At 54.8% G+C, this 23,472-nt stretch overlaps 1 protein-coding gene across 1 annotated transcript; it reads left to right on the forward strand.

The window, feature by feature from the left end:
* Nucleotides 1-3,255: 3,255 nt before the first annotated feature.
* LOC126006241 (1-acylglycerol-3-phosphate O-acyltransferase PNPLA3-like) lies at nt 3,256-18,331 on the forward strand. Its single transcript, XM_049771612.1, has 9 exons — nt 3,256-3,512; nt 7,035-7,267; nt 9,184-9,249; nt 10,382-10,591; nt 12,934-12,994; nt 15,440-15,649; nt 16,423-16,555; nt 16,641-16,745; nt 17,535-18,331. The coding sequence occupies exons 1-9, from the start codon at nt 3,326-3,328 to the stop codon at nt 17,782-17,784; spliced, it is 1,455 nt and encodes a 484-aa protein (XP_049627569.1). The 5' UTR covers nt 3,256-3,325; the 3' UTR covers nt 17,785-18,331.
* Nucleotides 18,332-23,472: the final 5,141 nt, after the last annotated feature.

Raw genomic sequence — 23,472 nt, forward strand, 5'->3', positions numbered from 1 at the left:
CCTGAGCGATAGCACAGCAGTAGGGCATTTGACTTGCATGCGGATGAGCTAGGATGAACCTGGGTTCTATCCCTGGCATCCCAGTTGGTCCCCCGAGCCAGCCAGGAGCATCTGAGTGCAGAGTCAGGAATAAATCATGAGCACCAAAAATTAAAGGAAGGAAGGAAGGAAGGAAGGAAGGAAGGAAGGAAGGAAGGAAGGAAGGAAGGAAGGAAGGAAGGAAGGAGAGAGAAAGAATGAGAGAGAGAGAAAGAAAGGAAGGAAGAAGGAAGGAAAGAAGGAAGAGAAGAAAAAAGACAGAAAGAATGATAGAAAAATAGAGAAATGAGGCTAGAGTGTTGGCAAGGCAAGGAGGGCTTTTTCCTTGTACAAGGCTGATCCTGGTTCGATCTCCAGCATCCCATAGGGTTCCCTGAGCACCACCAGGAGTGATTCCAGACTGATGAACCGGGAGGAATCCTGAGCACTGCCAGGTGTGGCCCCATAAAAAGAAATAGGGAAGTGACTGAGGACTAGTCCTGCAGGGCATGCGATTGCCTTGCACTGGACATGAGTTGAATACCTACATGATTTCTCCCCTGACAAGAGTGATCCCTGAGGGGCTGAAGCGGTGGCACAAGTGGTAGGGCATTTGCCTTGCACACGCTAGCCTAGGAAGGACTGCTGTTCCATCCCCCGGCGTCCCCTATGGTCCCCCATTCCAGGAGCGATTTCTGAGGGCATAGCCAATAGTAACTCCCGAGTGTCACAGGGTGTGAGCCCAAAACAAAACAAAACAAAAAAGGAGTGATCTCTGAGAGTGAGGTGTCACCCCTGAGCACCCCTGGGTGTGGCCCCCAAAAGAAAAAACGAACAAAAGAGAAGAACGTGAACAAGATCAGAATGTTTATATCAGAGTTTTGGGTGCCTGAAATTGGCCAAGTGTGGGTGATGGGCAGGATGGGACCCAGAGGGAGGAAGACAGTGGGGTAACCCCTTGAGGGTCAGTTCCTTTCGACTGAAGGAGCATGCTGCACCCAGGAATCCAATGTGGAAGACTTATGCCACTCTCAGGGGGGCGGCAGGTGGATCCCCCCGTGGAGATCTGATCTGCGCTGAAGGACTGGACCCTCCCAGAGAATGCAGGTCTGTGGCGAAAAGAAAGGCCGGACCCAGCTGCACAGAGAAGGCAGGCGGAGGGCTGAGGCCTGCATTCACTCCATCTGGACGCCCCTTTGTCAGCAAATGGGGTAGTCACGGGGGTGGGGGTCCCAGCTGCCTGATACCAACCACCTGTTCGGACTTCCGCTCCTCATAATTAACACTGTGATCTTTCTTCTTGGTCGTGCAATAAAAAAAGAAACCTCGGGGCTAGAGTGATGGCGCAGAGATAGAGCCTTTGCCTGACATGCGGCTGACCCAGGACTGACCAAGGTTTGATCCCCTAGCGTCCCATATGGTCCCCCAAGCCAGGAGCGATTTCTGAGTGCAGAGCCAAGAGTAACCCATGAGCGTCACCAGGTGTGACCTATAAATCAAAAACCAAAAAGAAAGAAAGAAAGAAACCTCACAGGCCAGAGTGAGTCAGACATGGCTGACCCAGGTTCAAGTGCCAGCATCCAACAGGAACCCTGACCTCTGCCAGGAGTGACCCCTGAGCACAGAGTCAGGAATAACCCCTGAGTGCTGCCGGATGAAGCCCAAAAGCCAAAAACGAAAACAACAACAAAAAGAAAATATCCATTCATTTTCTTCCCATCTGGTTCCTAGCACTGAACTCTCAGAAAGATCTAAAGTGTGGGTGGCTTTTCAAGTTAGGGAGGTGGTAGATGGTCCCCCAGAATGCTTCATGGTGGAGCCCGCACCCCAGATCTGAGGGGTCGAATGTGCAGGCCCACCTTTGACCTCCCCAGGCTGAGCTGAGATCAATGCCCAGATTTAATCTACAGGAAGAGGATGAAAGTGCCCTGAAGATGGGCCTAAGAGGACCTTGGGGCAGGCTCTAGAAGGTTCCAGGAGGGATGGACATGCCCGGCTACTCTCCTCACCTGTCCAGGCCTCTCTCCTACTGTAAGGACCAAGATTCTCCTCCTAGTCCATGATAAACCTCTTGAGACTAAGACAAGCCTAAACCTGAGTAAAGTGTCCTTTTTCACTCCTGGCTGAAGGCAGAGAAAGAGTTAACTCAGAAATAAAACCAGTCCGTGCCCTCTTTGAATAAGGAACTAGGGGACCATGCCTCCAACCCCAATGTGGTCTGGGAGTAAAAGATAGGAATGGGCACCTAAGCCTCAAGGCTCTCGCACACACTTTCGGCCACTTAAAGTCACAGGTCAGGCTGCCCTGTACCAGCTTCCCTCGGATCTAGCCAGAGTCAGCCCAAGGGCAAGATCTGATCACCCATGGAGGACCCATGTATGTCCCTTCATTTGTCTGAGAGTATGTGTGTGCAGAGTCAAGGAAGTCTAGTTGTCTAGGAAGCTCGGGGCCAGGAAGGGCAGCAGATCTGGGATCTGATTGCCTGCACCAGCCCAGATCCCAACACCACCACCAGGATTGTCTGTGTCCAACAGGAGAGAGTGAGCCCCACCCTAGCAAGGGGGCTCACTGAGGTCTGTGTTCAGAGCTGCCAGTCTTGGAGCCCCACCCTGTCTCAGGATGCCTGGGGCTCCAGCTCTGTGGCTGGGTGGAGTGGGGTCCATTTGGCCAGTTGGCCAGTAAGCCTCAACCCTGGCCCCAGGGCTGGCGGTTAGGAGGGGATGCTGCTGGCCTTGTGGCCCTGAGCACAGCTGCCCTCTCTGCAGGGCTAATCTCAGGCAGCAAACTCAGGTCCTCGACTGCTTCTTTTTCTCCCCACACCCATCAGTCCCCCTTTTCACTTAGTGCGAAATTTGGAAAAGGAACTCGGGCCAACTGGCCATCCAGGACTCCTTGAAAGCCAGTTTAAGTTCCAAGGAAAACACGGTGTCTGAGCCAACGCTTGGAGAAAGGCAGCTGTCTGGGTCCCTCTGACGGTGGGATGGATGATAAGGCAGGGGGAAAAAAAGAAAAGAAGCCTGGAGCCTTGGAGCCTTGGAGACACCCTCTCCAGGCGCCCAGCGCCTAGACACGGGGTGGGCTGGCTCCTGGCCATTTGCATGGTCCGAGGAGGCGGGGTGCTGGCCGATGTCACGCCCAGGGGTAGCCTGGCCCGAAGGGGAGCCGCTCAGGCACCAGAGCGCACCCAGAGGCCAGCGCACCCGGGGAAAGCGCTCTGCGCGGACCTTGGCGCGGACCTTCCACTTGCACGCGGGGCTCCCAGGGACGCACGGGCCTCCGGGCACCCCTGAACCCCACCGCCGCCGCTATGTTCGACTCGGAGCGCGGCTGGAATCTGTCCTTCTCGGGGTGCGGCTTCCTGGGCATCTACCACGTGGGGGTGACCCGCTGTCTGAGCGAGCGCGCCCCGCATCTTCTCCATGGTGCGCGCAAGCTGTTCGGCTGCTCGGGGGGCGCGCTGCACTGCGTCACGTTCCTGGCGGGGATGCCGCTTGGTGAGTCTCGGGGTTCAGGCACCGGAGGGCACCCACACACCCCCCAGCGTGCTGTGATGAGCTCAGGGCTCAGGGCTTGGAGCGGGGCGCATGGGGCGCCGCTGATGGATGGCACCGGATACCTCGCCTCGTTTCACCCATTGGGTTGGGCGCGCCTGCATCGTGGAGCCTTCTCCCTTGCTCCCAAGCCTTCCTCTGGCTGTTTTCCTTTTGCTTCTGTTTTCTTTTGGAGGTTGCTCCTGGCTCTGTGCTCGCCTGTGTTTCTCTGTGGCTGTGGAGCCCAGCGAGGCTTTGCAAGAATCACCCCAGAGTAGGCGCTAGGGGTCTGGACATAGAATACCGGAGGGAGATGGAAGTGTATGGGAGGGGGGTGTGTACCTGGGACCCCCTTCATCTGTCCAGCTTAACAGTCCACTCACCCCCTCAGCCTCTGATCAGGCCTGGAGCAGGAGAGGGGCTCTGACTTGTAATTTCCCACTAGGTATAAAGACTTGGGAGGTGGAAATAAAAAAAGACTTTGGTGGGGGGCTGGAGAGATAGCATAGAGGTAGGGCGTTTGCCTTGCATGCAGAAGGATGGTTGCTCGAATCCCGGCATCCCATATGATCCCTCGTGCCTGCCAGGAGCGATTTCTGAGCATAGAGCCAGGAGTAACCCCTGAGCACTGCCGAATGTGACCCAAAAACAATACAAAACAAACAAACAAAAAAAGACTTGAGGGGCCAGAGAGATAGATAGCATGGAGGTAAGGCATTTGCCTTGCATGCAGAAGGATGATGGTTCGAATGCCAGCATCCCATATGGTCCCCCGTGCCTGCCTGGAGCGATTTCTGAGTGTGGAGCCAGGAGTAACCCCTGAGCGCTGCTGGGTTTAACCCCCCAAAAAAGACTTGAGGGCCCGGAGAGATAGCACAGCGGTGTTTGCCTTGCAAGCAGTCGATCCAAGACCAAATGTGGTTGGTTCGAATCCCAGTGTCCCATATGATCCTCCATGCCTGCCAGGAGCTATTTCTGAGCAGACAGCCAGAAGTAACCCCTGAGCATCGCTGGGTGTGGCCCAAAAACCAAAAAAAAAAAAAAAAAAGACTAGAGGGGACCCTCCTAACACCCCCAAAACCCCCTGATCTGTTTGGATCATCTCTCAGGGAGAATGTGACAGAAGAAGGGAGTTCTTCCCTCCTCTTTCCTGCCTTTGATCCAGGTCCTGAAGGGAGGTGGGACACCCCCAGCCCCCTACAGCTGCATGGGCCCACGTGCCTTTGGGTCTTGTCCCATGGAGCAAGACATCCACATATGTCTGTGGATGCTGTACCCAGCTGTGGCCTTCCTGACCCCCAAGTTCTTGCCACCAGAAAGGCCCGACTGGGACTGAAAGCTCCCCTGAAGATAAGGCCCGCAGTCCAGGGGGCAGGAGCCATAGCACAGTATGGAGGAGCTTGCCTTGCATATGGCCGACCTAGATTCCATCCCAGCACCCCATAGGATCCCCAGAGCCTGCCAGAAGAGAGTCCTCAGGGCAGAGCCAGGAGGAACCACTGAGCACCTCCGGGTGTGGCCTCCCCCAATATAGATAAACCCATTGTCACTGCTTTATCTGGGTTTCCCTGAGAAAGTGCTCAATGTCTATCCAGGAAGGTGTTTGTTGGAGCTGGGAATGACTTTGATCCCGGTGGCCTGTTCCCCTACCCCTGCCCCCTGAAGGCTGCCATTGGGCGTCCGCAGTGGGAAGACCTGGGCTGACGGGGCCACCTGGGGACAGCCAGCCAGAATGTGTCTCCCGGGAGCGGCTGGAGCAAAGGGCAGAAGCAGCAGGACGCTCTGAAAGCCGCAGTGCAGAGTGGATGGTTGCTCGGAATGGACAGACAGACGCACACCCACTGGCCACAGGGAGGCAGGGTTGTGTGTGTGTGTGTGGGGGGGGGGGGGGGGTGGCCCAGGCCTAGCAAGTTCATGGAAGTGGGTTTGAAGCTTTTGGGCTGGAGGGAGTAGTTCCCCCAATTCCAGGAGCCCCAGGCTCCCCCTTTGGCCACTGAAGAGCATTTTCCTGGGGCCCACTCAACACTGGGCTAGCAGAAGCAGCTGGCAGAGCAGAGGGGCTGGCCAGGACACTGGCCAGTTGGCACAGGTCTGGATGTGCCCACCACTTGCACCACCCAGCCTGGTCCTGGAAGAGGCTGAAGCCGAGTCTGCTCACAGATTGTCCATGGCCCGAGTCTCTTGGGCTGGTGCCTCGCTGGCCGAGTGAGGCAGCTCCCTGCAGTCCCCCCAGTCTCTGGGGGACAGACAGGAAGCCCCGAGGCCTCAACAGTCTCCTCAGCCTCTGCCACCTGCAGTGTTCTGTCAAAAAGGACCCCAAACACACAGGAAGGACTCCCCAGGAGAAATGCCCAAATGCCATTCGGGGTGGGGGCAGTTGGGGTCCACACCTGGCAGTGCTCGGGGCTCACTCCTGGCTCTGTGCTCACAAATCACCCCTGGCTTTGCGCTCAGGGTTCATACATGACTGTGTTTGGAGTTTACTCCTGGCTCTGTGCTCGGGGCTCACTCTTGGCTCGGGGTTCAGAAACCACTTCTGCTGGTTCTTAAGAACCAGAGACTAGTGGCCGGAGAGATAGCACAGAGGTAGGGCATTTGCCTTGCATGCAGCCAACCTAGAACGGATGGTGGTTCGAATCCCGGCATCCCATATGGTCCCCGTGCCTGCCAGGAGCTATTTCTGAGCAGATAGCCAAGAGGTACCCCTGAGCGCCACCAGGTGTGATTCCCCCCCCCAAAAAAAAGAACCAGAGACTATGGGCCAGAGAGATAGCACAGTGGTAGGGCATTTGCCTTCCACACAACCGACCTAGAACAGATGGTGGTTCGAATCCCAACATCCCATATGGGCCCCCGAGCCTGCCAGGAGTGACTTCTGAGCACAGAGCCAGGAGTCACCCTTGAGCACTGCCAAGTGTAACCAAAACCAAAACAAAAACAAACAAATCAAGAGCCAGAGACTGAATCAGAGCCTATGCCGAGTGCCCTAGCCTGCTGTGTTCTCTGCCCCCCACCCTTCTCTCCTTTTCGCTTTTTCTTTTGTCGCACCTGCCTGTGCTTAGGGCCAATTCTTGGCTCTTGCTCGGTTTAGTGGACCTTATGTGGAGCCGGGGATTAAATCTGGGTTTAGAGAGTGCCACGCAAGTGTCCTACCTACTGCTAGACTGTACCTTTCTTCTCTCTCCTTCCTTCCCTCCCTCCTTCCTTTCTTTCTCCCTTCCCATTAGCCACACGCCAGTTTGGTGCCAGATCTGCCGCACCATTTCTGTGACCCAAACACACATTTTATTCCTGAGACATCTTTGCTCCTTCTCAGGGTGCAGCCTTGAAGGCCCAGTGTCCTCTCCTGCCTCTGGTTGGAATGTGCTCCCCCCCCCCCCCGTCCTCCCTTCCGGGGCATTGGGGTCTGCATAGGCCTGGAGATGGTCTGCTCAGGCCTGGCAGTGCCACACCACCCGCCTCAGCCCTGCCCGTCTCCCTCCACAGACCGTGTGATTCACATGATCATGAAACTGGCGCGCGTGGCTCGCAGCCGGCAGCTGGGCATCCTGCACCCCGCCTTCCACATGAGCCGCTATCTCCGGACCGAGCTGCACAAGGACCTCCCGGACAATGTCCACCAGCTGGTGTCGGGCCGGCTCGGCATCTCGCTCACCAGGGTGGCTGACGGCAAGAACGTGCTGGTGTCCCATTTCCGCACCAAGAATGATGTCGTGGATGTGAGTGGGGGCGCCGGGCCAGAGAAAGGCTCCCTGCCTCCCAGACCCACCCCGAACCCCCGTGCCCGCAGGGCCAGTCGGCCTCAGCATCCAGGCCTGCTCAAGCTCCCCCATGCTCAGCCCCTGCCCTCACCGTCCCCCACCCCACCTCTTCCCTGGGCTGGCCCCGGATCACCCGAGAGGTAAAACCCTTTGCATGTACCTGATGTTGACAATGGCCTCTGGACTGTGCATCCCTGAACACACACACATGCACACATATGCTTCCACACTCATGCACACATATGCTTCCACACTCATGCACACATATACTTCCACACACATGCACACATATACTTCCACACTCATGCACACATATACTTCCACACACATGCACACATATACTTCCACACTCATGCACACATATACTTCCACACACATGCACACATATACTTCCACACTCATGCACACATATACTTCCACACTCATGCACACATATACTTCCACACTCATGCACACATATACTTCCACACACATGCACACATATACTTCCACACACATGCACACATATACTTCCACACTCATGCACACATATACTTCCACACACATGCACACATATACTTCCACACTCATGCACACATATACTTCCACACTCATGCACACATATACTTCCACACACATGCACACATATACTTCCACACACATGCACACATATGCTTCCACACTCATGCACACATATACTTCCACACACATGCACACATATGCTTCCACACTCATGCACACATATACTTCCACACACATGCACACATATGCTTCCACACTCATGCACACATATACTTCCACACTCAGCACACATATGCTTCCACACACATGCACACATATGCTTCCACACACATGCACACATATACTTCCACACACATGCACACATATACTTCCACACTCATGCACACATATACTTCCACACTCATGCACACATATGCTTCCACACTCATGCACACATATACTTCCACACACATGCACACATATACTTCCACACTCATGCACACATATGCTTCCACACACATGCACACATATACTTCCACACACATGCACACATATACTTCCACACTCATGCACACATATACTTCCACACACATGCACACATATGCTTCCACACACATGCACACATATACTTCCACACACATGCACACATATACTTCCACACTCATGCACACATATACTTCCACACTCATGCACACATATACTTCCACACTCATGCACACATATACTTCCACACTCATGCACACATATACTTCCACACTCATGCACACATATACTTCCACACTCATGCACACATATACTTCCACACACATGCACACATATACTTCCACACTCGCACATACCCAGCAGCCCGGCACGCACTGTTGATTGTGTCTCAGTGGCCACAGACACTGGCTGTGTCCACTTCTTTCCAGAATCTTCTGCCCCAGCCACTCACGCCAGCTCTGTTGTCTACTCCGAGGGGGTCCTGGCCCCCACTGCCGCTGCTGCTCTCAGAGCCCCAAGAACCCCCTTGGCGGCAGAGACTAGACTCTTTGGGCTACTGTAGACCCTGCAGGGAGGACCATCAGTCTGTTTAGGGCAATTCTGCACACAGCGGTCCTGGGGCCTCCTGGTCTCACCCCTTACTGCCCAGAGAGCCCACGGCGCATCAGCAAGCGCAGCTCTCGGGGACCCTGGGTCAGACCGTGGCAGTGGCTGAGTGGAGGCGCTGCCGTGTCTGAGGTGCGGAACCAGGGGTAGGGGGGACAGGGGACAGGGGGCGGCTCTCCCCACACATAACCTCTCCTGAAAACTCCCCCTCTGAGCCCAGAGTAGCTGAGTCTGGGGTGGTGCTCCCAGGAGCTGTGGGGCGCATGGCCCCAGATTAAGCCCTTCCCCCACTGGTACCCCCACAGGCCCTGGTCTGCTCCTGCTTCATCCCCTTCTACAGTGGCCTCTTCCCTCCTTCCTTCCAAGGCGAGGTAAGTTGCCCCAGCCCAGACTTTTGTTTTGTTTTTTTTTTTGTTTGTTTGTTTGTTTGTTTTTGGGTCACACCTGGCAGTGCTCAGGGGTTATTCCTGGCTCCAGGCTCAGAAATTGCTCCTGGCAGGCACAGGGGACCATATGGGGCACCGGGATTCGAACCGATGACCTCCTGCATGAAAGGCAAACGCCTTACCTCCATGCTATCTCTCCGGCCCCACTTTTGTTTTTTTGGATACCAGACTCCGGGGCCACACAAGGCTGTGCTGCAGCCTCAGCCCATAACAGCGGGTTTCATTGGGTGTAGTCTTCCAGCCCCCACTGGGCCCCACACCTCCCAGGGTCTCCCTGTGCTATGCCCACGAGGCTGGCACTGCTGTGGTTTGGTTCTTTGGCACGTATGTGTTTAAGGCTGAAGTCCGCACCCTTCAATACCCTGCAGTGGAAAGTGGGGTATCTGGCCTTGCATGTGGTTGACCCGGGTTCCCTCCCCAGCATCCCAGAGCACTGCAAGGAGTGATTCCTGAGAGCAGAGCCAGGAGTAAGACCTAAGCACTGCCGGGTATGGCCCAAGAACATAAACAAACCAGCAAAATACCCCAAATCGCTTGCACTTTTGTAAAATCACCAAGCCCAGGTAGAATCAGGGTCATGTGTGAAATAATCCAAACCAGGCTGAAACACATCTAGTCTGGCAGTCTTCTACCACGTATCTCCCCCCAGCTGCCTGCCAGAACTGCCGTTTTTATTGAGTCCAGAGATCATCCCCAGGGTAAGGGCAGATAGTTCAGGCTATCCTGAGCCTGTCCAGCCCAGGTTTACATGTAAGACTATCTCTGTTGGGGTGGGTAAATCCAAGTTGTAAACAAACATGTGAAGGAACCAGGGATGACTTTTGTTTTGGGTAAAAAGGTGTAACCAGGCCGGAGAGATAACATGGAGGTATGACAGTTGCCTTGCATGCAGAAGGCCAGTGATTTGAATCCCGGCATCCCATAGGGTCCCCTGAGCCTGGCAGGAGTGATTTCTGAGCGTAGAGCCAGGAGTAACCCCTGAGTGTTGCTGTGTGACCCAAAAAACAACAATAAAAAGGCGTAACGTAGCCCACTCCCTCTTCTTCCACCCCACAAGCGCTACATGGACGGCGGTGCAAGCGACAACGTGCCCTTCGCGGACTCCACCACCACCATCACGGTGTCGCCTTTCTACGGAGAGATGGACATCTGCCCCAAGGACAGGTCCACCAACTTCCTGTTCGTGGACTTCACCAAGCTCAGCATGCGGCTATGCACGCAGAACGCCTACCTCCTCAGCAAGGCGCTCTTCCCGCCCGACCTCAAGGTGAGGGGTTTGTGCAAATATGTGTATGTGTGTGCGTGAAGAAGTGGGGGTTCGGCTCCTGCCTGCCAGAAGACCCATTTTGTTCTCCACAAGAAGCAGACGGGGCTGCCAGAAGTGGTCTCTGAGTGCAGAGCCAAGAGTAACCCCTGAGCATCAGTGGGTGTGGGTCCCTCCAAAAAAGGAAGGAAGGAAGAAGGGAAGGCGGGAGGGAAGGAAGGATAGAAAGCAGGAAGGAAGGAAGGAAGGAAGGAAGGAAGGAAGGAAGGAAGGAAGGAAGGAAGGAAGGAAGGGAGGGAGGGAGGGAGGGAGGAAGGAAGGAAGGAAGGAAGGAAGGAAGGAAGGAAGGAAGGAAGGAAGGAAGGAAGGAAGGAAGGAAGGAAGGAAGGACGGATGGACAAAGTGAAACAAAGAAACAGACAGAAGAAGGGGGCAGACCCACAGAGGCCCACACCGGCCTCTCATCCCAAAGACTGGCTCCTGACCAGCTCCTGCCCCGATGCATGGGGACATGGGACCCGGATACTTCCGTAGGGGTGGGGGTACGGATACTTCAGTTGTTGGCGGTTAGCCTGGGTGCCAGGATTTGGTTTCAGGATTCTCATTGGCAGCTGCATCCACCCCCATCCCACCCCTGCATTTAAATATGTTTAGTCTTTTATTTTTTTTGAGGGGTCCACACCCAGTGGTGCTCAGGGGTTCCTCCTTGCTCTGCATTCAGAAATCACTCCTGACATGCTCAGGACCACATGGATGCTGAGGATGGAAACTGGGTCCGTCCTGGGTTGGCCTAGAGCAAGGCAAACAACCTACCAGTATGCTATCTATCGCTCTGGCCCATATTCTTTTCAGACCATTTTTGTTCGTTTTTAATTGATTTGGGGCCTCACAATGGTGCTCAAGGCTTACTTCTGTGCTCAGGGAGCACTCCTGGCAGTGCTCAGGGGAGTCCTGGGATTGAAGCTGGGACGGGCCGACACAAGGTAAACACTTTAGCCCTTGTAATGTCTTTCCAGTCCCTGGACCATTTTTCCTTCATTTACGTTTCCAAGCCCCCTCTGAGTGCCCATCCTTACCCCCTACTTCTGCCTTTGCCCCTTCCAACCAGTGCTAAGGTCAGATGCCAGCTTGAATCTGAGGCATGCCTGAACTCTGTTCTCATTTGACCTGCTTGGGGAGAAACTCAGAGGCCAAGGGTCTTGCCCATGGTTTCCTAAGCAGCCAGGAGGGTCTGGAATCGAACCTGGGACACTTTGTGTCCTTTAGTCCCCCTTGGACTCATCGCCCTTGGGTGCCAGTTGTAAAGGTGCCTGCCCCAGAGGTGGTCAGTCGAGCAGGGGCAGACTCCAACCTCTGCCCCTGCCAGGAAGCCCTTGGCCAGGGCACACACTGTCCCCAGCACAGAGCAACTCCGGGTGCTATGAACTCGTGTTCTGGTGCTTGGAACAAGCCTCCCCTCACTTGAACATTTGTAGACTGTGAGGGAGACAACCGGGCAGCTTGGGGTGCCAGTCCCTAGAGACAGGGAGGTGGACAGGCAGAGAATGTCTGCTGCAGAGACAATAGTGAACGGACAATGAGGAGGAGGAGAAGGAAGAGCTGCTGTGGCCAGCACAGCACACATGCACCCCAGTTTGTCAGGGCAGAGACAGCTCTGAGAAAGCAGTGGCCGGCAGGAACGGGGTGTAAAATCACCCCACATATTGTCATATCGACAAGCCCAGGTGAATGAGTCTGAATCAGGGTCGCACGTGAAATAATCCAAACCAGGCTGAAAGTGAAACACGTATATTCTGGCCATCTTCTGTCTTGTATAGAGACTAAGCTGCCTACCAGAACTATCTTTTGGGGAGGGGGGTGGGGTTTGGGTCACATCCAGTAGCACTCAGGGGTTCCTCCTGGCTCTACGCTCAGAAACCGCTCCTGGCAGACTTGGGGGGACCCTATGGGATGCCGGGATTTGAACCACCATCCTTCTGATGCAAGGCAAATGCCCTACCTCCATGCTATCTCTCCGGCCCCCTAGAACTATCATTTTTCTTGAGTCCAGAGACCAACCCCATGTGGGGAGTAAGAACAGAGTAAGGGCAGATAGCCCAGGCTATCCTGAGCCTGTCCAGCCCGGATTTACATGTAAGACTATCTCTGTTGGAGGCTAAATTCTGAGCCTGTCCTGCCCAGGTTTCCATACGAGACAATCTTTGTTTTGGATGACACCAAGTTGTAAACAAACATACAAAGGAACCAGGGATGACCTTTGTTTTAGGTACAATAAGGTGGAACCTAACAACAGAGAGGCCTGTCCCCCTCCTGGGGTGCCGCTGACCCCCACTCTGTTCTTTCAGGTGCTGGCAGAAATATGCCTTCGAGGCTACCTGGATGCTTTGAGGTTCCTGGAGGAGAATGGTATGAGGGCGGAGTGTACAAATCCATTGAACCTGGATTTGGGGAGCCGGCCTGGGACCTGGGAGGAGGCAGCAGCCGCCTCACTTCCTGTCTTGCTCGGCTGCGAGTTTACCTTTGCCCTGTTTTTACAGCCAGGGCGGGAGGGGCCTGAGCTGGGTGAGGCGAGGTCAGCCTGGCACCTTCTGCCTCCATTGCATTTTTGGCCTCTTGGGGATTTGAAGTTTAAGGAGGGGGGAGGGCAAATAGTTTTGAGGCCCTTCCTCCTCCCCAAAGCACCGAAGTCCCCCTGAGCCATCTACTAGGGCCACTGTGGATACCTCCAGCCTGAGGTGTCTCATCTGGGTCAAGCCGGGGCCTTTGGGTGAACCGGTTCATCCGGGTACCAGCACTGTCCTTGTTGTGCAAGTAGGTTTGGAGCCAGCTTTCTTGTTTCTCTTCTTTTGATTTTTGGGTCACACTCAGGGATGCTCCGCAGGGGGTGCTCCCGGGTACCATCCTGCACCTGTGCTCCCGGGATTGTTCTGAGCCTCTGAGGCTCCTCTTTCCTTTGGGTCTATTTCCAAATCTCAGCCCCACCCTCACCTCTCTGAGTGTCCCTGCAGCATCCCAAGAGACCAACCTGGCAGGGGCCCAGCTGAGCCCTGTGAATCGCACCCAGCAAATCTGAACGCTGCAAGTGTCAGCCCACACCAGGCTCGAGAACAAAGAGGTCCCGGGACATCAGGCCCTGCCCTAGGCCTCAGGACCAGAACCAATCCTTGGTCTGGGTCTCAGGGAAAGGCTGATCGATCCAGCCTCCCTGCACGAACCAGTTTGGTCTGAAAGGAAAGGCAGTTCGAGTTGGCGCCATAGCACAGTGAGGAGGGTGCTGGCCTTGCACAAGGCCAACCTGGGATCCATTCCCTAGGCAGTGATGGCTAACCTTTTTGAGCCCGAGTGCCCAAACTGCCGCACAAAACCAAAGAATTTCCTCAAAGTGCCAGCACGTCAATTAAACCTTAATGACGAGATTTTAGTATCTAAAAACTATCTGCTTCCCGCGTGCCAGCTGCAAGGCCTTCGCGTGCCACAGCTGGCACGTGTGCCATAGCTTCGTTATTGTGGCCCTAGGGTCTCCCAGCCCCACCAGGAGTGATCCCTGATGTCCAGGGGAGCACCCTCTGCTGGTTTGGGGGACTCACCCTGCAGTGCTCAGGGGCTAATCGTGGCTCAGAACTCAGGAGTGACCTGGCAGTGATGAGGAAGGGGGATGTACACAGTGCTGGAGGTTGGAACTTGGGTCCCCAGGGTGCAAGGCTGCACCTCCCTTCTGTTTTCTGGTTCCGGCCCCACCACTGCCATTTGTAGCCCAAATGGGCCTCTGCCATGGTCAGGGATCCCTGAGGCTTGAATTCCCCAACTCCTGCAGCTTCTTCCCTCCCTCCCTTTCTCCCTCCCTCCCACCTTCCTCCCTCCCTCCATTCCTCCCTCCCTTCCCTCCCTCCCTTCCTTCCTTCCTTCCTTCCCTCCCTCCCTTCCCTCCCTCCCTTCCTTCCTTCCTTCCTTCCTTCCTTCCTTCCCTCCCTCCCTCCCTCCCTTCCTTCCTTCCCTCCCTCCCTCCTTCCTTCCTTCCTTCCTTCCCTCCCTCCCTCCCTCCCTCCTTCCTTCCTTCCTTCCTTCCTTCCTTCCTTCCTTCCTTCCTTCCTTCCTTCCTTCCTTCCTTCCTTCCTTCCTCCTTCCCTCCCTCCTTTCCTTCCTTCCTTCCTTCCTTCCTTCCTTCCTTCCTTCCTTCCTTCCTTCCTTCCTTCCTTCCTTCCTTCCTTCCTTCCTTCCTTGTATTGGGTCACATCCAGCAGGCAGCAGTTGGGGTTCCTCCTGGCTTTCAGCTCAGAAATCGCTCCTGGCAGGCTCGGGGAACCATATGGGATGCCAGGATTCGAACCACCGTCCTTGTACATGCAAGGCAAACCCCCTACCTCCATGCTATCTCTTCGGCCCCACTCCTGCAGCTTTTAGGCCACGGGTGGCCGCACCCTCCCTAGCCTTGGTTCGGATCCCGCTCACTCTGCCCCCTCTGTGTGGCTGTGTGGCTGTTCATGGGTCTCTCACCCTCTCTGTTCTTCTTCTTCCTCTAAGAGACCCAGAGCCTGGGAAGCCTCTGGGCCGAACGATCAGTGAGTGGCCTGGAGCCTGTGCCCCCCAACTCTGGTTTGACCAATTAGTGAACAGCCTGGAGCCTGTAACTCTCCCTTCCCCTCTGGGCTGACCAATCAGTGAACAGCCTAGTGCTTAGGAACCCTCTGGGATGACCGATCAGTGAACGGCACAGGGCTCAAGAGCCCCAGGGTGATGCTTGCAGCATCCCTAGGGTACCAAATCCCCAGCCTGCCTCTTTGCAGAGTGGCACGGTTGTTGTCCCTTGGCCGGCTGGGCCCCTAATGGGTCTCCACCTGCTGCTGTTCACAGGCATCTGTCACAGCCCCCAGCCTGACCTGAGCTTGTCCCCAGCCCCTGGGGGCCCCGAGAGCCTGGAGAGCCCAGAGAGCCTGGAGAGCCCTGAGCCTGCTGCCCCAGAGGCTGAGCCTGAGCCGGACGAGCTTCTGGATCACCTGCGGGCCAACCTGCTGCCCTGGGACGAGCAAGTCCTGGAGACACTGTCACCCAAACTCACACAGGGTGAGTGCGGGTCGCCTGGGTCAGGTTTGGCCCAGATGTTGACTCTGGAACAGCCTGGGTGGGAGTCACGAGGGCTTTTCCCGAGTGATGGGTAGGAGAGGGCTGAGCTGCTGGTACTGTGAGTGGTGTTGGGGGCCAGGTGGGCTGCCCTGCCGCTTAGGCCTCTCCCACTGGGGTCCTGCCAGAGCAAAACAGCCCCGCTGTGCCTGTGAGGCACCTCCAAACCTTTCTCGGAGGGGAGGTGGCTTCGTTCACATCCCTTCTCCTGAATTCTGGCCCAGCAGATGGGTCACATCACTCTTGGGTGGGGGGCATGGGTGCTGGAAAAATTCACAGACGAGTAAGACTTTGACCTGGGACTTGCACCCTGACTCTGGCAACTTCTGAGTTCTTAACCAGCAGCTGCCCCATTTAAAGGGATTCTAGGAACCTTGAAATCATTCCTGGGGAAGGGGGAGCACGGGAGCCTGGGGGTGCAGACAGTAGGTGCTGGAGTTCAGCTGAAGCCCAAGAAGCTCTCTGAGCCTGTGGGAGGCTGGGAAGTTGGGGTGCGCTCTCTCTGAAAGGTGTAGCTCTGTGGAACCCCTGGACTGGGTGGGTGTTTCAAGCTGCCAAAAGCAGCTGCGGGGTACAGCCTTTCTCACCTGGCTGGGAAAGGGGGCGGCCTGAATCCACACCGCCCCTTTCCCCACCGGGTCCTGAGCAGCAGTGGCTAGCTAAGGTGTCGCTGGTGGAGGCATCACTTTGACCGGGGTCTTCCACCGTATTTTCAGCCTTGCGCGAAGCCATGAAGGAGCCAAGCGGGTACCTGAGCAAGATACGCAGCTTCCTGCCCGTGAAGGTCTTGTCCTACATAGTGCTGCCCTGCACGCTGCCGGTGGAGTCGGTCATCGGGTTGGCCCAGCGGTGAGTGTTGTGCACGTGTGTTCTTGCGTGTATATCTATGCATGTTTATGCATTTTCATGCATGTGTCTCGGTTTCCTCCTGCAGGCTGGTGACGTGGCTTCCAGATTTCTCGAATGACATCAAGTGGCTGAACTGGGCTGTCTCTCATGTCTGCTCTCAGGTGCTCAAGCATCTGGTTCCAGCAACCAGGTAGATGTTGGGCCTGTGTTTGGGTTGTTGGGGCAGCCAGTGTGAGTCTGGAGTGGGAGCTGAAGGTCACATGGTTGAGGGGGAGCTAGACGGGGCAGGGCAGGCTGGTGCAGCAGTGGGGGACAGTGCCCAGGCTGTGGGTCCTCCCTGGTCTCAGCCCAGAGCTCTCACTGACTGGGCCTGGCAGCGGCTCCTTCCTGAGTTCTGTGGATGGCACCCGGGACTGTCACATTCTGGCCTCATCCCTTCACCTTCCTGTCTCCCCTTGTCCTAACACTCGAGGCAAATCTTCCTTCCCTCATTCCTGCTCTTGCTCTCTGCTCGCTCTTTATTTTTGTTTGTTTGCTTTTTTGGGCTACACCCGGCAGCATTCAGGAGTTACTTACTCCTAGATGTGTGCTCAGAAATCACCCCTGGCAGGCTTGGGGGATCATACAAAGTGCCGGGGATTGAACCCTGGTCTGTCCTGGGTCAGCTGTGTACAGGGCCTCTGATAATGACGGCTGTTGGGGTGAAATGTGGAGCAGAAGATTCTGGTTTGGGGAGGATTGAGTACAAGGACAGTGTCCGACTGCATCTCGGGGTCCCCCCCACCCGACAGTGTCCTCAAGCAGGAAATAAGCGGGGTGGGGCTCCAGGGTAGGATGAGGCAGTGCCAGCTGCTCTGGGGTGCCCTGGTGGATCTGGAGGAGCTTCAGGGATCCCAGGATGGTAGCCCCTACCTAGCAGCTGCTGGTGTCTCCCTAGCCCCTCGACTCAGTGGCTGAGCCCCGCTTGCCTTTATTCCAGGTCCCAAGTGCCAGCCGATGGCCAACAGCCTTCCCAGCACCGACTGGATCCTGACCCTGTGGGGCACTGGCGCCCTCTCTGCCCTCCAACAGACCCTGATGCCCACCCTGAGGACTGTCCAGTGGGCTCCAAGGCTGAGGCTGCCCAATGTGCCATGCTCCGGGCCAGCCTGACCCTGCTGAGTGGCAGTGTGCCTGTGGGAACCAGGGGAGACTCCTGCAGCCCCCTGTGTCCTATGGAGACTTTTTGAGGCCTCGGGTGGCTGACGCACTTTCTCGATGAGGGCCTGGGCCCCTCCTTGCGAGGCCATTGTGGCCATGACGTGCTTGCAGTGGCCCAGCCGAATGGGCAATTTTTCTGTGATCAAAGCACCAGCTGCTGGAGGAAATGAAAGATCGAATTTCTGGGTCTCGGCACAACTGGTCTGAGAGAGGCTCTAAGATCTCCAGCCCAGCATCCACTGGCCGGGGCTCTTCCTAACCCTTAGCCCCCCTGTGACTTTGAGGCTCCCAATATGGGGATACTAGTCCAATCTAGGGGGCTGGAAGAAGTGGGGTCCCCTTTGGAGGCTGAGCTGGGTGGGCAGTCAATATGGGACAGGTGGGACAGACCAGTGCCTTTGGTCTTGTCCTGATATTTGATAGTTTTGTATGAAATCTGAGATTCTCCTGAGGATTTTGCACAGGATGTGAGGTTGTATTTCCGTGAGAGCTTCTTGGAACAGCCTTAAAAACAAAAACGCAGTGCACCAGATGCTTTCTTTTTGTCTCTGTCTCTCTTTCTTTCTCTCATAAACACACACACACACACACACACACACACACACACACACACACACACACACACACACACACGCAGTGCACCAGATGCTTTCTTTTTGTCTCTGTCTCTCTTCCTCTCTCTCATAAACACACACACACACACACACACACACACACACACACACACACAGTGTGACTGTTGCCTCCCAGTGCTATTGGTCTTTACTCCCTCCACCCCACTTTGTACCCCACATACACGGCCCTTCTAACCTATTTTTGGTTTTGAGCCACACCCAGTGGTGCTCAGAGCTTATGCCTGGCTCTGCATTAAGAATCACTCTTGGGCCCGGAGAGATAGCACAGCGGTGTTTGCCTTGCAAGCAGCCCATCCAGGACCAAAGGTAGTTGGTTCGAATCCCGGTGTCCCATATGGTCCCCCGTGCCTGCCAGGAGCTATTTCTGAGCAGACAGCCAGGAGTAACTCCTGAGCACAGCCGGGTGTGACCCAAAAACCAAAAAAAAAAAAAAAAAAAAAAAAAAAAAGAATCACTCTTGGTGCTACTTGGGGACCATATGGGATGCTGGGGATGGAACCCAGGTCAGACATGTGCCAGGCACATGCCTTCCCTGCTGGTTTAACAGTCTGCCTTGACTCCTCCAGCCTTCATGGAGACAGGCCAGGCACTGGCTTCTTTTGGCCGATTGGTTGGTTTCTATTCCAGAGCCACATGGGACAGTGTTCAGTTGGCAGCACCCGGGCCTCCTACATGCAGACCCTGTGCTCCTGCTGCTGCCCTGTGCGTTGTTGGCAAGCACAGGGCCTGGGAACTGAGGGTGAAATGTGTGTGTGCCTGGGAAGAGACAGATCCCCCCAGGTACAAGTAAACATGAGTGACTCCTCAATAAAGAGCTTGTAATAAACTGAGAAACCAAAACACATGAGTTTGTTTCCATTTCTTTGGGGGGGCATGCTCAGTGGTGCTCAGGGCTTACCCTTAGTTTTGAAATCAGGGAATCCCTCCTGGTGGTGCTGAGGGACCCGATTGGGATACAGGGGATTGAATCCAGGTCGACCTTGTGCAAGGCAAACTCCCTACCCGTTGTACTATGCTTTTGGACTCCCAAAATAGGGTTTCTTTTTTTTTTGTTTTGTTTTTGGGCCACACCCGGCGGTGCTCAGGGGTTACTCCTGGCTGTCTGCTCAGAAATAGCTCCTGGCAGTCACGGGGGACCATATGGGACGCCGGGATTCGAACCAACCACCTTTGGTCCTGGATCGGCTGCTTGCAAGGCAAACGCCGCTGTGCTATCTCTCCGGGTCCAAAATAGGGTTTCTTAAATCCAGCAGGCAAAAGAATCACTGGACACACTTCAAAATTTCAGTTTCTCAAGCTCTATTGCCCACAGGGCAAAGGTACTGGATGTGATTCTACTAACTGACTCCCGGGGGTGTCCGGGAGAAAACTCACGAGGTGGTAACACAGGTTATTCGGGTTGGAGACAGCTGAGCTAGGAAGGCTGCGTAGGCACCCTCAAGCAGAGGAGCTAGCAAGGGCGCCCCTGGCAGGTCAAGATTTGCAAAATCCCGGGGCTGGAGAAGCAAAGAGGCCGGTGCAAAGGCCCCACATCTGCTTTGGGGGCCCAAGTAGGCCATCCGGGTGGAAAACATCTATCCATGTTTCATCCACCATTTCAGTCCATGCACAGACTCAGGCTCCATAACCCCAAGCTAGCCTGGGGGACAGGGCTCCTCAAGATGGGCCGTCCTGCAGGTGGTGGTTAGAAGTCCAGCCAGGGAAATACACAGGGCGATGGGGAAGGAGAGAGGCTAGGGGAGTTTTTGTTTGTTTGTTTGTTTGTTTGTTTTGGGCCACACCCGGTGACGCTCAGGGGTTACTCCTGGCTTTGCACTCAGAAATATTGCTCCTGGCTTGGGGGACCATATGGGACACCGGGGGATGGAACCGTGGTCCTTCCTTGGCTAGCGCTTACAAGGGAGACACCTTACCTCTAGCGTCACCTCGCCGGCCCCTACCTCCATACTATCTTGAAAGGGACAAGAAAAATTTTGCTTTTTATAAGTATAAGTGTATGTATAAGTATAGTTTAAGTCTTTTTAAATTATAGTTTAAATTTGAGTTTTCTTAAGTTTTCAAGCCCCCTCTATTAGGCTGTCAGAAGGCCTCCTGCTTCCTGGCCTTCAAAGCCACAGGCCAGTACTGGCCGAAAGAGATAAGGACCTGGCCCTGCTCAAGGGAGGGTGGTGTACTCCCAATTTGCTCATGCTCTGATTTTCTTTTTCTTTTATCTCAGCTTGCAAAAGTTTCAGTAATATTTTTCTGTAGGATCAGAATGTAACCCTAAGATTTAATGATTGCCTGTTAAGTTTCAATGATTGTTTCTTCTTTTTGATGAATGTAAGACTGTAACCAACAGAATGCACAGCTACCTCTGTGAGATAAGAAGCGAGGATGCTGTTCCTTTGAAAACTGCTCTATAAAAACCCTGCTAAACAGTGCTCTGGGTTCTTTGCTCTTAGTTTCATCTATTGGCATTGACCCTGGCGCCAGAATAAAAGTCACCTTTGCGACTTGCATGATCTTTGCCTCTCCTTGGGGATCTCGAGAAGACGCCAGGGAGAAGGGGATTTATCCCCGACCCCAACAATCTCTCAGGCCTCTGGATGGGTTTTTATATAGGACCTTGAAATAGTGACTGCAAAGCCCTTCTTTGGGTATATTTTTGCATTTGTTTATTTTTAATTTTATATCATAATTACAAAGCTGAGTTTATTTTTTGTTTGTTTTAGTTTTGGGGCCACACCCGGTGATGCTCAGGGGTTACTCCCGCCTCTGTGCTCAGAAATCGCTCCTGGCTTGGGGGGACCCTATGGGACACCGGGGGATTGAACTGCTTTCTGTCCATGGCTAGAGCGTGCAAGGTAGACACCTTACTGCTTGCACCACCACTCTGGTCTCTTGGATGAATGTTTATTTATGTATTTATTTTTTGTTTTTGGGTTACACCTGGCAGCACTCTGGGGTTCTTCCTGGCTCTATGCTCAGAAATGGCTCCTGGCAGGCTCAGGGGACCACATGGGATGCCGGGATTCGAACCACCAACCTTCTGCATGCAAGCACCTTACCTCCATGCTATTTCTCCAGCCTCTGGATGGGTTTTATATAGGACCTTGCCATAGTGACTGCAAAGCCCTTCTTTGGGCATCTTTTTTCATTTGTTTATTTTTAATTTTCCATCATAATTGGAAAGCTGGGCTTATGTTTTGTTTGTTTTAGTTTTGGGGCCATACCCAGTGACGCTCAGGGGTTACTCCCTCTCCTGGCTTTGGGGACCACTGGGGGATTGAACTGCTTTCTGTCCAAGGTAGAGGGTGCAAGGCAGACACCTTACTGCTTGCACCACCGCTCTGGTCTCTTGGATGACTTTTTATTTATGTATTTATTTTTGGTTTTTGGGTCATACCTGGCAGCACTCAGGGGTTCCTCCTGGCTCTATGCTCAGAAATGGCTCCTGGCAGGCTCAAGGGACCATATGAGATGCCGGGATTCAAACTACCAACCTCTGCATGCAAGCACCTCACCTCCACGCTATTTCTCCAGCCTCTGGATGGGTTTTATATAGGACCTTGCAACAGTGACTGCAAAGCCCTTCTTTGGGTATCTTTTTGCATTTGTTTATTTTTAATTTTATATCATAATGAGAAAGCTGGGCTTATGTTTTGTTTGTTTTAGTTTGGGGGCCACACCTGGTGACGCTCAGGAGTTACTCCTGGCTTGGGGGACCCTATGGGACGCCGGGGGTGGGGGGAATCGAACTGCGGTCCATCCAGGGATGGCGCTTCCAAGGCAGATGCCCAACCACTGGCGCCACCGCTCAGGCTCCAAGGGGGGCGTTAAGGTTTTCGAGCGAGGGGGCCCTTGCGGGGTGCCAGGAAGGACGAGCTCAACCTTCCCCAGGAGAGCAACGCCGATCGCTTCTCGCAAACCCCCCTCGGGCGTCCCTACTAAGGTCCTCGCGGCGGGCGGTCGTCTGGGGCACGCTCTGACTGCGCGTGCGCGGTCTCCCGGCCCTAGTTCTTCCCACCAGCCCCCTGAACATCCGGGTCACGGGCTCTGCGAGCCAATGAGCAGCGGCGTCTCGGGTCAGGGGGCGGGCCCAGACTGGGGCAAAATGGCCGCGCCCAGTGCGCCGCGTCCAGGGGCCCGGTGGGGGACGCCCTAGCGGCCTGGTCGCCTCCGCGCGGGATCCGCCTCCATCCTCGTCCGCCGGACTCGGCCGTCTCGGGAGCTGCGCGCGGCGGGGTCGACGAGAGCCATGGGCACGGTCCACGCGCGGGTGAGCGTGGCCGTGACCTCTGGCGGAGGCCGGGCGGGGCTGGCTGGGCTGGGCCGGGCTGGGGCGGCGGAGGCACCGTTGGGCATCGCGGGCGGGGGTCCGCCAGGCGGGCTCTTGGGGTCCCCACGGCGCCCCCGGGTCTCGGGCTCCTGCTCTGCTGTCTCTTTAAAATAACGATTTGATAAGTGACATCAACTGACATTAAGCGATCATTAAATGTCAAATTCTGCTCATTGACCATTCCCTTTCGAAATGCACTGGGAGGAAACAGGTCGCATCGTGGACTCAGTGGATCACACACGTTTGCTCCAGGAAGAACAAAACAAAGTTATTCAAAAAGTAGGAAAACTAGGAGATGAAAGAGAAGGAAAGCTTCAGTAGCAATCTATTTTTGAAAATTGATCATCGCATTACCAGTTCACTCTTGCAGGCCTAGCAGAAGGTTTTAATCAGCTTTTCTTCTTCTCCCCTTCAGAGTTATAGACCTACAGTGAAAACTCTTCGAGTGGCAACAGTTTGCATAGGCACAGCAAACTGGGGGCCATGGAAAGGAAAAGCCTTGGTCCGGCTTGCAAGGAGACCTTGCCCCTGAAGTTTTCTGGCATAAGACCAATTCGAGGCTCCAGGCATACTAGGTTGCCCAATAATCATTTTTATTTTGACCAAATCTGTTGTCTTAATATAAATTAATGAGTCCTAGAGTTTGTACGGGGATGGTGAGGCCCCCTCTCACCTAGGCCCGGCTCCCACTGCCCCTCTGGTCTGGCAGGTCTGAGGGTTGCAGGGTGAGGGCAGGGCGGAGAGATTCCCAAAGCAGTCGG

The sequence above is a fragment of the Suncus etruscus genome, chromosome 4 (assembly GCF_024139225.1).
Source record: "Suncus etruscus isolate mSunEtr1 chromosome 4, mSunEtr1.pri.cur, whole genome shotgun sequence".
Taxonomy (NCBI): domain Eukaryota; kingdom Metazoa; phylum Chordata; class Mammalia; order Eulipotyphla; family Soricidae; genus Suncus; species Suncus etruscus.

What these genes read in the sequence shown, in the direction of transcription:
- LOC126006241 (XM_049771612.1), top strand. Translation starts at nt 3,326, where the DNA reads ATGTTCGACTCGGAGCGCGGCTGGAATCTGTCCTTCTCGGGGTGCGGC. An exon ending in GAGGTTCCTGGAGGAGAATG is followed by an intron (nt 12,995 to 15,439) that starts GTATGAGGGCGG and finishes TGCTGTTCACAG; the next exon opens with GCATCTGTCACAGCCCCCAG. An exon ending in CATCTGGTTCCAGCAACCAG is followed by an intron (nt 16,746 to 17,534) that starts GTAGATGTTGGG and finishes CCTTTATTCCAG; the next exon opens with GTCCCAAGTGCCAGCCGATG.